The 15,203-nt window shown below is 46.5% G+C and overlaps 1 protein-coding gene across 3 annotated transcripts in view; it reads right to left on the bottom strand.

Annotated features, from left to right (window-relative positions):
• The window catches only part of LOC111956486 (disco-interacting protein 2 homolog C-like), a 244,206-nt gene that overhangs the window by 89,875 nt on the left and 139,128 nt on the right, over positions 1-15,203 (bottom strand). For 2 of the 3 annotated variants that reach the window (XM_070436526.1, XM_023976935.2), the window contains exon 2: positions 9,767-9,838. In XM_070436526.1, coding sequence (XP_070292627.1) covers positions 9,767-9,838 — 72 coding nt within the window. Of the gene's footprint in view, positions 1-9,760; positions 9,839-15,203 lie in introns of all 3 variants that reach the window. The other variant, XM_023976930.2, reaches the window with a different exon arrangement.

Here is a 15,203-nt window from a genome sequence, read left to right as displayed (position 1 = left end):
ATGGCCTTCCTGTGACATCGGGTGGTGTAGGTGTCCTGGAGGGCAGGTAGTTTGCCCCCGGTGATGCGTTGTGCAGACCTCACTACCCTCTGGAGAGCCTTACGGTTGTGGGCGGAGCAGTTGCCGTACCAGGCGGTGATACAGCCCGACAGGATGCTCTCGATTGTGCATCTGTAGAAGTTTGTGACTGCTTTTGGTGACAAGCCGAATTTCTTCAGCCTCCTGAACTGTATCATGGGCATTAATATAGAGTTGTCCCCCCCCTTTGCCGATATAACGGCCTCCCTTCTTCTGGGAAGGCTTGCCACTAGATGTTGGAACATTGATACAGGGACTTGCTTATATTCAGCCACAAGAGCATTAGTGAGGTCGGGCACTGATGTTGGGCGATTAGGCCTGGCTCGCAGTCGGCGTTCCAATTCATCCCAAAGATGTTCGATGACGTTGAGGTCAGGGCTCAACTGAGGACATGCATTGCGTGTAAAAATTGTGCTTCAACACTCGGCGGTCCCGTTCTGTGAGCTTGTGTGAGCAGTTATTGCTCCTAGACGTTTCCACTTCACAATAASAGCACTTACAGTTAACCGGGGCAGCTCTAGGAGGGCAGACATTTGATGAACTGACTTGTTGGAAAGGCGGCATCCTATGACGGTGCCACGGACAGTCACTGAGCTCCTAAGTAAATCCATTCGACTGACATTGTTTGTCTATGGAAATTGCATGGCTGTGTGCTCGATTTTATACACCWGTCAGCAACGGRTGTGGCTGAAATAGCCRMATCCACTAATTTCAAGGGGTGTCCACATACTTTTGTATATATAGTGTATATGGTTGAAAACTCTACTTTGACATGGCTTTAGAATATTCTGATGCTACTGAATTTATCCAGAATATTTTCATATTTCGTTAACATATGTGGTGAAAAGTACAGTAAAAATGCACAAAATCAACAGCGTGATATTTCAGTCTTGTGTCAGGTGAACTGTTTTGTCCTCACCTTTAGTCCACAAATGTTCCCATAATCTCCAAACTGTTCCCTTTTAATTGCTACCATGGTTATGCATATGCTTTTCATATTTCTTCTGTAAGAAACATTTAMATTTAGCCCTATCCGTATAGGCCAATTCCCACAAATGTAAGGGGTGATTAAGTGCCAAATCAGCCATAAATACACTTGTGACAGTGGGAAGGAAGCTTGTCGTGTCCAACAGGGAGGGAAAATTGAATGCTAGCTTCACCAAAACATTTAAATTATTAAAACATTTCTAGCCTGTCTATGGGTAACAGGTTACACTCGACTCGCTTAGTTTTCCACAAAACACCAGAAAATGACCGAAAAGAGTAGAGCCAGCTTACCTGCTTTTACAATAGGATTTATTATTAGATGTTCAATGTTTCTTTTGAAAACAATTGTTGCAAATAAATAGTTTTACCATATTAAAATGCTAGTTCACTTCCCGTAACAGGGTTGACCTTAAAATGTGTGACAGGGTTCTTTGACCTTAAAATTAATAACTGACCACATTTTAGAAAATCTTCAGAAATGACTGTTTAAAGCAACAAAATAACAACTAGAGCTTTACAATGACGGTGAAAACTTGGATAAACGTTTTAATTAAATGGGTTCAAATCTTCCTTGAAGTAAGAGGATGCACATGTCAAAATGCTGGCACAATGTGGCACATTAGCAAGTCTTTAAAAACATATATTTTTTTTATTATTATCAGATTTATTGAATTTTCCATGTGGTCTATATTAAAATGCACTTAATTTATAAGGCTTTTAAAATGGAATATGTGCACAATTTATACTTAAAATATCAAAAAGGCATGCATTTCGTGGAATAACTCGCTCTGATACTGTAACCTAGTTGTGGGGAATCCCCTGATGAATGTATTATTTTACAACCACTTASAGTAAGTATGTTTGTCCTGGACCTCCACTTCCAAAATCAATGTTAGATTCACTTGAGACCAGTACAGTATCTGTTTTATGTATGTGCTCAGACTTCAGACTCACTGTGGTTCACTGGGCTAGAGACTCAGAGGAAACAACCATCACACTACTGGTGTAACTGGCTACTCTCAGCCTTTTATTGACTTGAGACAAGTGTGATGAGAATGCCAGGCCCCATGTGAGGACCAACTAGGATTGCTAAACTTTCCCAAAAAGTCCAGGTTTTCCAGAAAATCCTGGTTGGAGCATTAAGGATTACCCRTTTATTCCCTTTTGATTCTGTGCATCTTCCAACCAGGATGTCTAGAGAACTTGGGAATTTTGGGAAAGCTACCGGAATTTTGCAACCCTAGTCACAAGCCATGCATCCGCATGACACTCAACTGACCTTTCTAATGGTTATGCAGTGGTAGCCAGCAGAGTGTACTAGTGGTTATTAGATTCCCGAGTAACAGTTGGTAAGAGGGTGGTGAAGGAGTGTTTCATCTGGGAGCCATTTCAGACTGACGGTACACCCACTGTCAAATTAAGCACTGTGATGGTGCTTGAATATATTACCCTTATAATAATAATAATAATAATAATAATAATCTAAGGCACTTTACGTGTCTGGCACTGTCTCGCCCCGGCCATGACATTTTAACGGCCCATTATATTTCTGTAATACGATTGGTTTTCAGCAGCCGCCCCGTAGAGGGTGAATAGGGCTGGGAGAGAGGCTGGGAGGTAGGCTCACACAGAGCAATGCTATATAGTGCTACAGAGCAGGCTTTCAGACCATCTCACAATTGTGTAATGGACAGATCTGCCTGTCTCTCAAGTGGCACCCTTCCCTACAGTATGTACTTTTGACTAGAGCCTATAGGGCCATTTGGGACGCAGATTAGAACATTGACATCCACCAACAGCAGTAGGTTTGTGGGGAATGGAATGGCTCCATTTTGTCTGAGAGAATTTACAGCACTATAATACAACATTTAACTGGGCAGGTCTTGTGTTCCGAGGGCCATAATGTGATGAGCTACAGGAGGTTGTGTGTAAAGGAGGACCTCATGTTCATTATGCATGTCTCTTTACAAGCACAATGAGTGGACACAGTTTTTTTTACACACTTGGCTAGTTTCAGACATAGCTTGCGTACCACATGCCACCTTATTCCCTACTAAGCGCACTACTTTTTGACCAGGGATATTGTGCCATTTGGGAGGCAACCATTCAGTAAATTCCCTGTGTGTTCGATTTACACCACCGTTCAAAAGGTTGGGGTCACTTAGAAATGTCTTTGTTTTTAAAAGAAAAGCACATTTTTGGTCCATTAAAATAAACTGATCAAAAATACAATGTAGACATTGTTAATGTTGTAAATGACTATTGTAGATGGAAACGGCAGATTTATGAAATATCTACATAGGCGTACAGAGGCCCATTATCAGCAACCATCACTCCTGTGTTCCAATGKCACGTTGTGTTAGCTAATCCAAGTTTATAATTTTAAAAAGGCTAATTGATCATTAGAAAACCCTTTTGCAATTATGTTAGCACAGCTGAAAACTGGCCTTCTTTAGACTAGTGTCACGCCCTGATCTGTTTCACCAGTCTTTGTGATTGTCTCCACCCACCTCCAGGTGTCACCCGTTTTCCACATTAGTCCCTGGGTATTTATTCCGGTGTTCCCTGTTTGTCTGTTGCCAGTTCGTCTTGTCAACCAGCGTGTTTTTCCGTGCTCCTGCTTTTTCTCATCTCTTTTGCTAGTCCTCCCGGTTGACCCTCGACTCTGAACCCGCCTGTCTGACCTCGAGCCTGCCTGCCACTCTGTACCTCCTGGACTCTGACCTTGTTTATGATCTTTTGCCTGTCCACGACCATTCTCTTGCCTGCCCTTTGGATTATAATAAATATCAGAGACTCGAACCATCTGCCTCCCGTGTCTGCATCTGGGTCTCACCCTGTGCCCTTATAGTACAAACTGGCCATGACAGACCCAGCAGACTTGGACCAGCTCCGCCACGCTGTCTCCCTGCAGGGAGCCACCATTGGGAGGCATGAGGAGCTACTGCTGAACCTTTTGAAAGGGCTTCGTTCCCTGACGGAACGCCACAACCAAGGGCTCAACGCTATTATGGAGCAAATCAGTGAGTTAGCTCATAGGCAGCCTGCCACCTCAGACCACCCAGTAACCTTTTACTATTAGTGGTGGGTTTGTACAGCCTACCCCGGCTCCCCAAGAACCCCACTTACCACCTCCGGAGCGATATTCTGGGGATCCTGCCAGGGTTCTTTCTTTCACAGTGCTCCCTCATTTGAGCTGCAGCCATCTTCTGACCGGTCAAAGATGGTGTATATTATTACGCTAATGTCGGGAAGGGCGCTCTCCTGGGCTACGGCAGTTTGGGAGCAACAGTCCGCTATTTGTTGTGATGGTGATAAAAGATGAGCTAGCTGCTCAGGAGTTACCGGTGGACCGCGACGCTCATCGCCCTCACCATTAGGATTGATGGACGTCTACAGGAGTGAGAGGTCTGGCCTAGGTCACACTCGTGCATCCGCTGCAGCTCGCTCACCTCCGAAGGAATCCGGAAGTCCCCAAAGGCTGTTTTTCCCAAGAGGATCCGAGGCCACCTGAGCTCCCTCGAGAATCATTGACGACGGGTGAGTCGGACACACCGGAAACTGGGAAGAGCTAGATTATCGCCTAGGGAACGTTCACGCAGGCTACACTGGTGAGCCTGACTGGGAACCCTTTAACTCCCATTACCCMAAATAATTTTTATTGCTGTGGGTAGACCAGTCTAAGTCTCTCCGGGTGCTCATTGACTCTGGGGCAGATGCGTTTCATGGATGCTACCCTGGTATCAGAACTAAGTATCCCTACTCATCTCCTCTGTTCCTATGGATGCCAGGGCACTGGACAGCCACTCCATTGGAAGAGTCACACACAGCACAGTCCATTAATATGCGGGTATCTGGAAACCACAGTGAGTCAATACAGCTTCTCCTGAGTCTCCCCACATCCCTATTTTCTTGGCTCCAAGAAGCACAACCCCGGTATTGACTGGACCACGGGTTCAGAGCCCGTTCTGCCATTCATATTGCCTGAAGGCGGCGCAGCCTTCCCCGGAACGTCTGCCTCCAGGGTTGAGTACGGCCTCAGATCTCTGCCGTTCCCGCAGAGTACGATGACCTCTTGGAGGTTTTCAGCAAGGCTCGTGCTACCTCCCTTGCTCCACATCGTCCTTACAATTGTGCTATTGACCTCCTCCCGGGAACCACACCGCCTCGAGGCTGGCTATATACCCTGTCTGGTCCTGAGACCAAGGCCATGGAGGAGTACAGAGGACTCTCTGGCTGTTGGGAGCGGTYGTCCTTCCGCCTCTCCTGCTGGCGCAGGATTCTTTGTGGGGTAGAATGACAAGACCCTGCGTCTATGCATTGATTACCGGGGCCTCAATGACATTATGATCAAAAATTGGTACCCTCTACCACTCCTCATTGGCTTTTGAACCTCTCCAGGGTGCTACCATCTTTTCCAAACTGGACCTTCGGAATGCCTACCACCTTGTGCAGATACGAAGGAGACGAGTGGAAGACGCCTTTCAACACTGCCAGTGGACACTGGGTACCTGGTCATGCTGTTTGGACTCAACGCGGCCGTTGTCTTCCAGGCCGTGGTCAACGATGTGCTCCGGAACATGTTGAATCGTTTTGTTTTTGTCTACCTCGACGACATCCTGGTTCTCTCTCGTTCTGCCCAGGAACACGTTCGACAGGTCCTTCAGCGCCATGTTCGGCGGCTTCGGTTGTTTGGGGTATTGAGGCTCTGGTCCGCAAGACACAACGTTCCCAGCCGGACCCTGGCTAACAGGATGCTCTTTCCTGATTCGGCCCGGGCTCAGGTCCTGGAATGGGCTCACTCCTCCTGGCTTACCTGTCATCCTGGGGCACTTCGTACCCTGGCTTTCCTCCGACAATGCTTTTGGTGGCCCACCATGGCTCCTGATGTCTCGGCCTTTGTCGCCGCATGCATGGTGTGCGCTCAAAGCAAGACTCCGGAAAGCTCCGTCTGGCCTCCTTCAGCCACTCACTGTCCCTCATCACCCATGGTCCCATATTTCCCTGGATTTTGTCACTTCCCCCGTCAGATGGTAACACCACCATTTTGACGGTGGCGGGGAGGTTTTCCAAAACCGCCCATTTCATCCCTCTAAGTTACCTTCAGCCAAGGAGACGGACCAGCTCATGGTGCAGCACGTCTTCCGAATCCATGGACTCCCGGTCGACATGGTCTCGGATCGGGGTCCTCAGTTCCAATCCCGATTCTGGTAGGCGTTCTGCATCCTTATTGGGTCGTCGGGCAGTCTGTCCTCAGGGTTTCATCCCCATCCCCAATCAAGACATGGAGACGACACTTCGGTGTCTCGTTGCTAGTAAACCCATCACCTGGAGCCAGCAACTGGCCTGGGTAGAATATGCCAGGAACACTCTTCCCTGCTCGGCTACTGGACTCACCCCATTGGAGCGTTCGAAGGGGGAATCAGCCTTCGCTCTTCTCGGAGCAAGAAGTTGAGGTAAACATGCCCAGATGTTCGTCCCCMACTGTCGGCGTACTTGGAAAAGAGCTCGGGCGGCTCTTCTCAAGACCACCTCCAGGTATCGTCGACAAGCGGACCGCCACCGGACTCTGGCTCCCCGCTAGCAGGTCGGGCAGAGGGTATGGTTGTCCACAMAGGACCTGCCCCTCCGGGTGGAATTCCACAAACTTTCCCCCCTTTCAGTGGTCCTTTACCCATTTCTAGAGTCCTTAGTCCCACTGCTGATACCCCATACCCTCCGTGTTCACCCTACTTTTCATGTTTCCAAGATTAAGCCCTTGTCTCAGTCCTTTGTCTTCTGTTTCTAGGCCCATCCCTCCCCCCGTGTCGTCGACGGTCAGCCAGCGTACACGGTGAGACGCCTCCTGAGGGTTCGACCATGGGGCAGGGGTTTCCAGTACCTGGTTGAATGGGAGGGTTATGGCCCAGAGGAGAGGTGCTGAGTTCCCGCTAAAGACATCCTGGACCCGGCCCTCATCACCGCTGGCACCCCAGTCAGCCAGGTATGCAGCCAGGTAGGATGCCAGGTGGCGCCCATAGGGGGGAGGGTACTGTCACACCCTGATCTGTTTCACCTGTCTTTGTCTCCACCCACCTCCAGGTGTYACCCGTTTTCCCCGTTAGTCCCTGGGTATTTGTTCCGTTTGTCTGTTGCCAGTTCATCTTGTCAACCAGCGTGTTTTTCTGTGCTCTTTCATCTCTTTTGCTAGTCCTCCCGGTTTTGACCCTGAACCCACCTGCCTGACCATGCTGCCACTCTGTACCTCCTGGACTCTGACCTTGTTTATGATCTTTTGCCTGTCCACAACCATTCTCTTGCCTGCCCCTTGGATTATAATAAATATCAGAGACTCGAACCATCTGCATCTGGGTCTTGCCCTGTGCCCTTATAATTAGTTGAGTATCTGGAGCATCAGCATTTGGGTTTGAATACAGACTCAAAATGGCCAAAAACAAAGAACTTTCTTCTTTTGAAACTCGCCAGYCTATTCTTCTGAGAAATGAAGGCTATTCCATGCGAGAAATTGCCAARAAACTGAAGGTCTCGTACAACGCTGTGTACTACTCCCTTCACAGAACAGCGCAAACTTGCTCTAACCAGAATAGAAAGAGTGGGAGGCCCCAGTGCACAACTGAACAAGAGGACAAGTACATTAGTGTCTAGATTGAGAGACAGACGCCTCACAAGTCCTCAACTGGCAGCTTCATTAAATAGTACCCGCAAAACACCAGTCAACGTCAACAGTGAAGCGGCGACTCTGGGATGCTGGCCTTCTAGGCAGAGTTCCTTTGTCCAGTGTCTGTTCTTTTGCCCATCTTAATCTTTTATTTTTATTAGCCAGTCTGAGATATGGCTTTTTCTTTGCAACTCTGCCTAGAAGGCCAGCATCCCTGAGTTGCCTCTTCACTGACGTTGAGACTGGTGTTTTGCGGGTACTACAACACTGTTGTATCACAGAGAATAACAAGGGGCTTTCTCATATCTCAAGGCTCCTTGGCACTGTAGACACCATATGGCATGATATAAAATTACACTCATCTAGGCTGTCTGCTGCCATACCTGCTTATGGTTCATGCCAAGTGGCCTAGATTTGCCTGGATTCAGTGCATCCCATGTTAAAATATGTATTTGAGACAAATTGGTCAGCCTCTCCCTCCATGATTGGGTGTATCACTGAAATGGCACCATATTCCCATAAGGCTCTGGTCAAAAGTAGTGCACTATGTAGGGAATAGGGTGCCATTTAGGACAAATACCTATTAGTGTGTCTGTCTGCCAACAGTAGCATCTGCCCATACTGTCGCATGAAGAATAACCTTTTTAAATAAATGTTTCCTGTGTGTTCACACTAACTTCCGAACGAGGGTGTTTTTCCTGGCAGGCTTCCCGTCTCAATTCTGTGGGTGCCATTTGGGACACACTGGGTGATGTGGACCGGATGGCTCCCAACCCTAACCCTATTCATTTACTTTTAAACCTCTGCAGAACCCTGCTGCCACCCTCCTAGGCCTACTACCATGTTCACACACATAAACCCCCTCAGTAAAGGAATACTGTACTTACTATTGTACTGCTTTTATAGCACTAGTCAGGGAATAAAAAAAAAWAAGCAATTCAGATTGCCTCCAATGGCATTTAGTAAATGTTTCATTAGTCAATGTCTTGGTAGAACAGGGGTGTCAAACATGTGTCCTGGGGCCTTCGGTGACAAGCCGTCTGATGGAATGTAGCGCAGACTGGAACCCTACGACGTTTGTAGTGCACTATATAGGGAATACGGTACCATTTTGGACACAGATCCTCACTCTCACTTGAAAATATTAGATGTTGGGGAAACAACCACGGCAGGTAGCCTAGTGGTTAGAGCATTGGACTTGTAACCGAAAGGTTGCAAGATCGAATCCCCGAGCTGACAAGGTACAAATCTGTCGTTCTGCCCCTGAACAAGGCAGTTAACCCACTGTTCCTAGGCCGTCATTGAAAATAAGAATTTGTTCTTAACTGACTTGCCTAGTTAAATAAAGGTAAAATAAAATAAAATAAAAACACAGCAAATGCAGTGGAGGCCATTGTTATACAGTCCTATGTAAGCACAAAAGTGCTTTGTCATTGGTGTCTTCTGTGTCAACAATGAGCATTCCTCCTGACTGGATTTATTTTCTAAAATTGCTACTTGGATATCAGAACTTTGATACCCCTGTTGTAGAACATTACAGACATGACAGAGGGTTATAGCTAATTGGAACTGCAACCCACACAGTCATACAGTAACGTTTTGCCTAATTTTGTGCTAATGAAATGTAAAATGAATGAATAAAACAAATTGAAAAGTGAGGGAATGTCAAATCTAGTGTTCCTCTGTCATTCTATAGCTTTCAAGACCTAATAGTGAGAACATTAGCTAGACTGGGTCTAGTTAGGTCTATATTAGTTAGGTCTACATAAGCAAGTTATGCCATTGTATATATAGACTAATAAGAATTAACCAGTCATTTCCCCCACTAGTCTTGAACCTATATACACCCAGTGATTTGGGAGGGCAGAGAATCTGAAATGACTATTGTGTTAAACAAGCTTTGGGTTTGAGGTATACAGTCTAAAACAAAGACCTCTACTCCAGAATCCATATTATTCCAGAACTCTACTCCAGAATCCATATCACTATTTCCAGATTAGTTGAGACAGACATTGTTATGATTGGAGGGGTATTTACCTTTACCTGGTGCCTGAGGGAGGAAGGCCCCAATTAATTTGGACCTCTTCTTTTCATAGCCTTTCTGTGTGATGTCACCTGCCAAAGGAGGAGAGGAAAACTACCGTTAGTGAAACGGAAGGATATAGAATAATAGAAGCTTAGGCCTATTCAGAGATCTGCATGCTGCTACAGTATCACTGATACCAGACCACACTATCCATGGCATCAGCAGGTTAAACTGTTTGGTTAGTCGCTGCTACGCTTTGTCCTTTTTTATGCTGAAGATGGGTGTTTGGCGCTAGGTTGGACAAACAGGAAAAGACAGAGAGGACAAGGGAGGGAGGAACAAGGAAGGAGAGAAGTATGGATTGGGAAGTAGCCTAGCTGGAGTAGATGATTGCAGTGACTGTAGTAAGTGTCAGTAATAAATACGACAGAGTCCCAGCTGCCAGTGTGTATTACTCACCAAGGCCTGGTGGCCTCACAGGTAATAAGGAGAGGCTGGGGGAAAGAGGGAGAAGGGGAGAGGGCGACACTAGTCACAAGATCTGGCTTCTCTAACCACAGACATATTAGCTGTCTGTAGCTCTCAGAGCAGGGGAAGCAGATGTGAGTGACTATGGGTGTGACTGTGTGTCTGCATGCACACTTGTGGGCGGGTGTGTGTGTGTGTTGGCAGGCAAATTCACTTTGATTGAACTCAATGACCGGAGTGGATAAGGAATGAGCAAGCAACAGGCTGGCAGTGAGATGAGGAAGGCAACCTGGTCATTTAGCTCATCAACCAACGACAGTAGTGCATTGATGACACTGATGGACACAACATTCATGACAGCATGTGGCTGGACAAGACGAACATTCTAACATTTCAGGCAYTGAAGATGCAGAGCATACAATTTCAACTGGAAGGCTTACATGGAGGTGTATAAAGGCAACTTTAAACTCATAGTAAAAGCAGTACTGTCCATTAAAGCGCAGTAATACCCAGGTCTGTTCAAGAAAACAGCAATACATAAAAATAACAGAACCGTCAATAACTCAATAATACACTACATGGACAAAAGTATGTGCTTGTCGAACATCTCATTCCAAAATCATGAGAATTAATATGGAGTTGGTCCTCCCCTTTGCTGCTATAACAGCCTSCACCCTTCTGGGAAGGCTTTCCACTAGATGTTGGAACATTGATGTGGGGACTTGCTTCCATTCAGCCACAAGAGTAGTGAGGTTGGTCACTGATGTTGGGCGATTAGGCCTGGCTCGCAATGGGCGTTCCAATTAATCCGAAAAAGTGTTCGATGGGGTTGAAGTCAGGGCTCTGTGCAGGCCAGTCAAGTTCTTCCACACCGATCTCAACAAACCATTTCTGTATGGACCTCACTTTGTGCAAGGGGGCATTGTCATGCTGAAACAGGAAAGGGCCTTCCCCAAACTGTTGCCACAAAGTTGGAAGCACAGAATCATCTAGAATGTCATTGTATGCTGTAGCGTTAATATTTCCCTTCACTGGAACTAAGGGGCCTAGCACGAACCATTAAAAACAGCCCCAGACCAATATTCCTCCTCCACCAAACTTTACAGTTGACACTATGCATTCAGGCAAGTAGCGTTCTCCTGGCATCCACCAAACCCAGATTCATCTGTCGGACTGCCAGATGGTGAAGCGTGATTCATCACTCTAGAAAACACATGTCCACTGCTCAAAAGTCCAATGGCGGCAAGCTTTACACCACTCCAGCCGACACTTGGCATTGCGCATGGTGATCTTATGCTTGTGTGCGGCTGCTCGGCCAAGGAAACCCATTTCATGAAGCTCCCAATGAACAATGTGGCTGAAATAGCCAAATCCACTCATTTGAAGGGGTGTACACATACTTTTAGCCATGTAGTGTTGATCAGGCTTTTGGAATCGCTTAAACGTTCGTCATATATTCTATATTTCGAAACAGAGGGCAGAGGGGGAGGCAGAGGGGGTTTTAAGGCCGATGGGGGAGGGAGTCAGCGGTGTGAGGAAGCAGAGGGGGAGGCAGGGCACATGGTACTAATTAGCATCTCCAGTAGGAGCGCTCCCACCCCAGTGAGACTGTGGACGCAGCAGCGCAGCAGGGAATGGTAAACATATGAATATTTAACCAAACTACCATAGTCTCTATACCAGCCCAGTCTGGTTGAACAGAAGGCTGTCTGGAAGGAGGCCTGACCTTGTCTCAGGCATACAGAGCGGATGGACACACACGTGAAGTCTGCACCAATGCATGGCACGCCAAAGATACTGTGACTGAGTAACCTACCCTGCATAAACATAGGTTACAGCACGACCCACTGTGAAGCTTTACACACACACACCAAGCATCTTCTTGGCACGATGCACTGATATTCGGGGAAACGATCCAAGCCAAACTGAAATTAATTTGTGAGTCAACTTCTCTAGCTCTGGATTAGAGATTTCCTGATGAGGTCGTGCTGCATCGAGCAGTAACCCAGGAGAACAGACAGACACAGAGAGAGAGACAGAAAGAGTGAGACAGAGAGCGGAGATGATGCTGGCGTCTGTCTGACTGTATGGTATGCAACCTGTTTGATGGCTTTAGCACATTTACCCAGCCAGCTTTGGGGCGAAGTTCTGTTTAAGACCCAGTGAGAGAGCTCATCCTCAAGCTGCCTCTCTAATGGCACACTAGTCCCTTCGTAGTGCACTACATTTGACCAGGGCCCATAGGGAATAGAGTGCCATTTGGGCAACAGCCTCAGTCGTGTCCTCCAGAGCAGGAGAGGAGACAACGAACGACGAGGCTCTTTAAAAATATTGAGGGTGACTCATGACTTCCCTCCCACGGTGCTGCTGCTACAGCTGTTTATGAAAACCCATCTGCGAGACAGAAACAAGAGGTAGGTTTCCACAGACGGGGCTGACAGCAGCCACTCTTAACTTAGACCTAGCCACTGATCACAAGCCACATAATAAAGAGGTCCCTTGTTGACTGAAAGACGACAATGCCACATAGATGGTGACTTGACAGAGTTGAACACACACACCACAAAGCGGTCCCCTGTCCCTTGTCCAAAGAAAGTCAGAATGTTGACAGAAAGACAATGCCATAGATGGTGACTTAACATATAGGTAGTGTCCCAAATTGTACCCTATTCCCTATATAAGGTTCTGGCCAGAAGTAGGGCACGATAAAGGGAGTATGATGCCTTTTGGAATGCTCCCTTACAGTTAAAGACATTTGAAGAGCTTTGAGCACTCTGGTATTCCTTCTTAATGTATTGACTCATCAAAGGCAACCCTAGATAATTACTGTATAAACCCTTTATGCAGATGGTTTTAATCACGTCTTACTTCTGGAAAGAACACTTGTGGAAATAATTAGCACCAAGTTGAAGTGCAACAGAGCTTAACACTAAAATATGCATGCAGTCCTCTACACTATTCTGTATAGTACAGTGATTTATGCCTGATGCTTTCTATATCTACTCAGTAAGCTGCTTCGTGCTATGAATAATTKAAGATACATACTGTACTAGACTCCATCCATCCAATGCTCAGTCCTTATATTTCCTTTCAGAGAGACTACTTCCCTTTCAGAATYTCCTTTAGTTTCTAAAACACTGTGCACCAAAGAGGCCATACAAGAGCGCGAGCATACAGTCCAAGTAGGCTAGCATCCTCACAGTCAATTGCAGGGTGTAGCCCAGTAGCCACCATACTCACAGTGCTAGTTTTGGCACCAACACATGAAACGATTACTGCACAGGAAAATGGTGAGTTGGACAAAGAAGTCCTACCTGCTTTTTAGTGCTGACAAAGGTTGTAACCCATACCGCTAGACAGACACACCCATTATCACTCTGCTTTCCTCGCCCAGGTTCTCCACATGTAAGCTCAGTTTTCCTTTTCATAGATTGTCCCCAGGAACTCAGTTGTCTGTGCTGCTGCTGGAGGAGGCTTTGTGCCAGCATGTGAAAGAGAAAGGAGAACCACACAACAGTGTAGAAAACAATAAGAGTCTTTGACCATAGAATAGGAAGGGAAAGGAGGAGGTGGTGGTGGAGGAAGGGTAGAGGGACAGGAGGAGGAGGAGATGAGGAGGAGCAGCCGGAGGAGGAGGAGTAGAAATGGGAGGAATGGCATGCTCGATCCTAGTCCTCTCCCAGGAATGTTTACGAAACGCTACCATAGCTGCCCAGGGTCGTCTGAAAGTAGAGACTGGACTGACATGACGGGTAAAACTCACTCACTCTCGCCTTCACCCAGCCCCCCCCCCCCCCGGAGAATTTTCCTCCCTCTCCCTTCCTCTGCATCACAATGTTTATCTCTGCTGGATGTAATGGGGGAAACAATCAAATCAGCACCGTTTCCTTTTTAGGCGATGCCTGCTGCCTGAGCCTCACTAACGGCCCCTTCCCTGTTGCTCCCCGGCCAACCCAGGCTTATATGGTCATCACAGCCAGGGCCCACTTTACAGACAGGCTAGAGACAGGCTACACTACATACTGCAGGCGGACAGTACAAATGCTTACTGTACAATAAACCAGGTCCCTCATGGTGTCCCCCAAATGGCACCCTATTCAGTGCACTACTTTTGACCAGAGCCCTTTGGGCCCAAGTCAAAAGTAGTCCACTATACAGGGAATAAGGAGCCATTTGGGGCGCAGATCCAGTGTGGATCTTTAAGGTTCATGTCCCAAGGCTCAGCTATCAACGAAAAGGGCTGAGATCTTACTGGTCAGTGGATACCAAATCTGTCTAACTCATTATAGTTAGTGAATGGGAACTCAGGAGGCACTTACACACAGACTCAAAGCCTTGAGCATCTAAGGTTTGTCTGTAAATCAGAGCAGAAATCTACAAAGGCAAGCTGACTGACTTCAGATAAGAGGTGCAGGTACAGCTGGAGTTCAAATGAAAGTATTTTTCACACGCACCGAATACAACAAGGGTAGACCTTACTGTGACACGCTTACTTACGAGCCCCTAACGCAGAGTTTTAAAAAGTATGAAAAATTTGCTAAATGAACTAAAGGAAAAATAGTAACACAAAACAAGGCTAAATACAATGGGTACCGGTACCTAGTTAATGAGCGGGGGTACAGGTTAGTTGAGATAAGTGAGGTAATACTATGTACATGTAGGTGTATATATACAGTTGAAGTCAGAAGTTTACATACACTTAGGTTGGAGTCATTAAAATGTGTTTTTCAACCACTCCACAAATTTCTTGTTAACAAACTATAGTTTTGGCAAGTCGGGTTAGGACATCTACTTTGTGCATGACACAAGTAATGTTTCCAACAATTGTTTACAGACAGATTATTTCACAGTATCACAATTCCAGCAGGTCAGAGGTTTACATACACTAAGTTGACTGTGCCTTTAAACAGCTTGGAAAATTCCCAATTGACTCAAATAATGTCAATTAGCCTATCAGAAGCTTCTAAAGCCATGACAATTTTTTTT

The sequence above is a fragment of the Salvelinus sp. IW2-2015 genome, linkage group LG32, assembly GCF_002910315.2.
Source record: "Salvelinus sp. IW2-2015 linkage group LG32, ASM291031v2, whole genome shotgun sequence".
In the NCBI taxonomy this organism is placed as follows: domain Eukaryota; kingdom Metazoa; phylum Chordata; class Actinopteri; order Salmoniformes; family Salmonidae; genus Salvelinus; species Salvelinus sp. IW2-2015.
The sequence above is the reverse complement of the archived record's forward strand: the minus strand, read 5'-3'. Positions and strand labels throughout refer to the sequence as shown.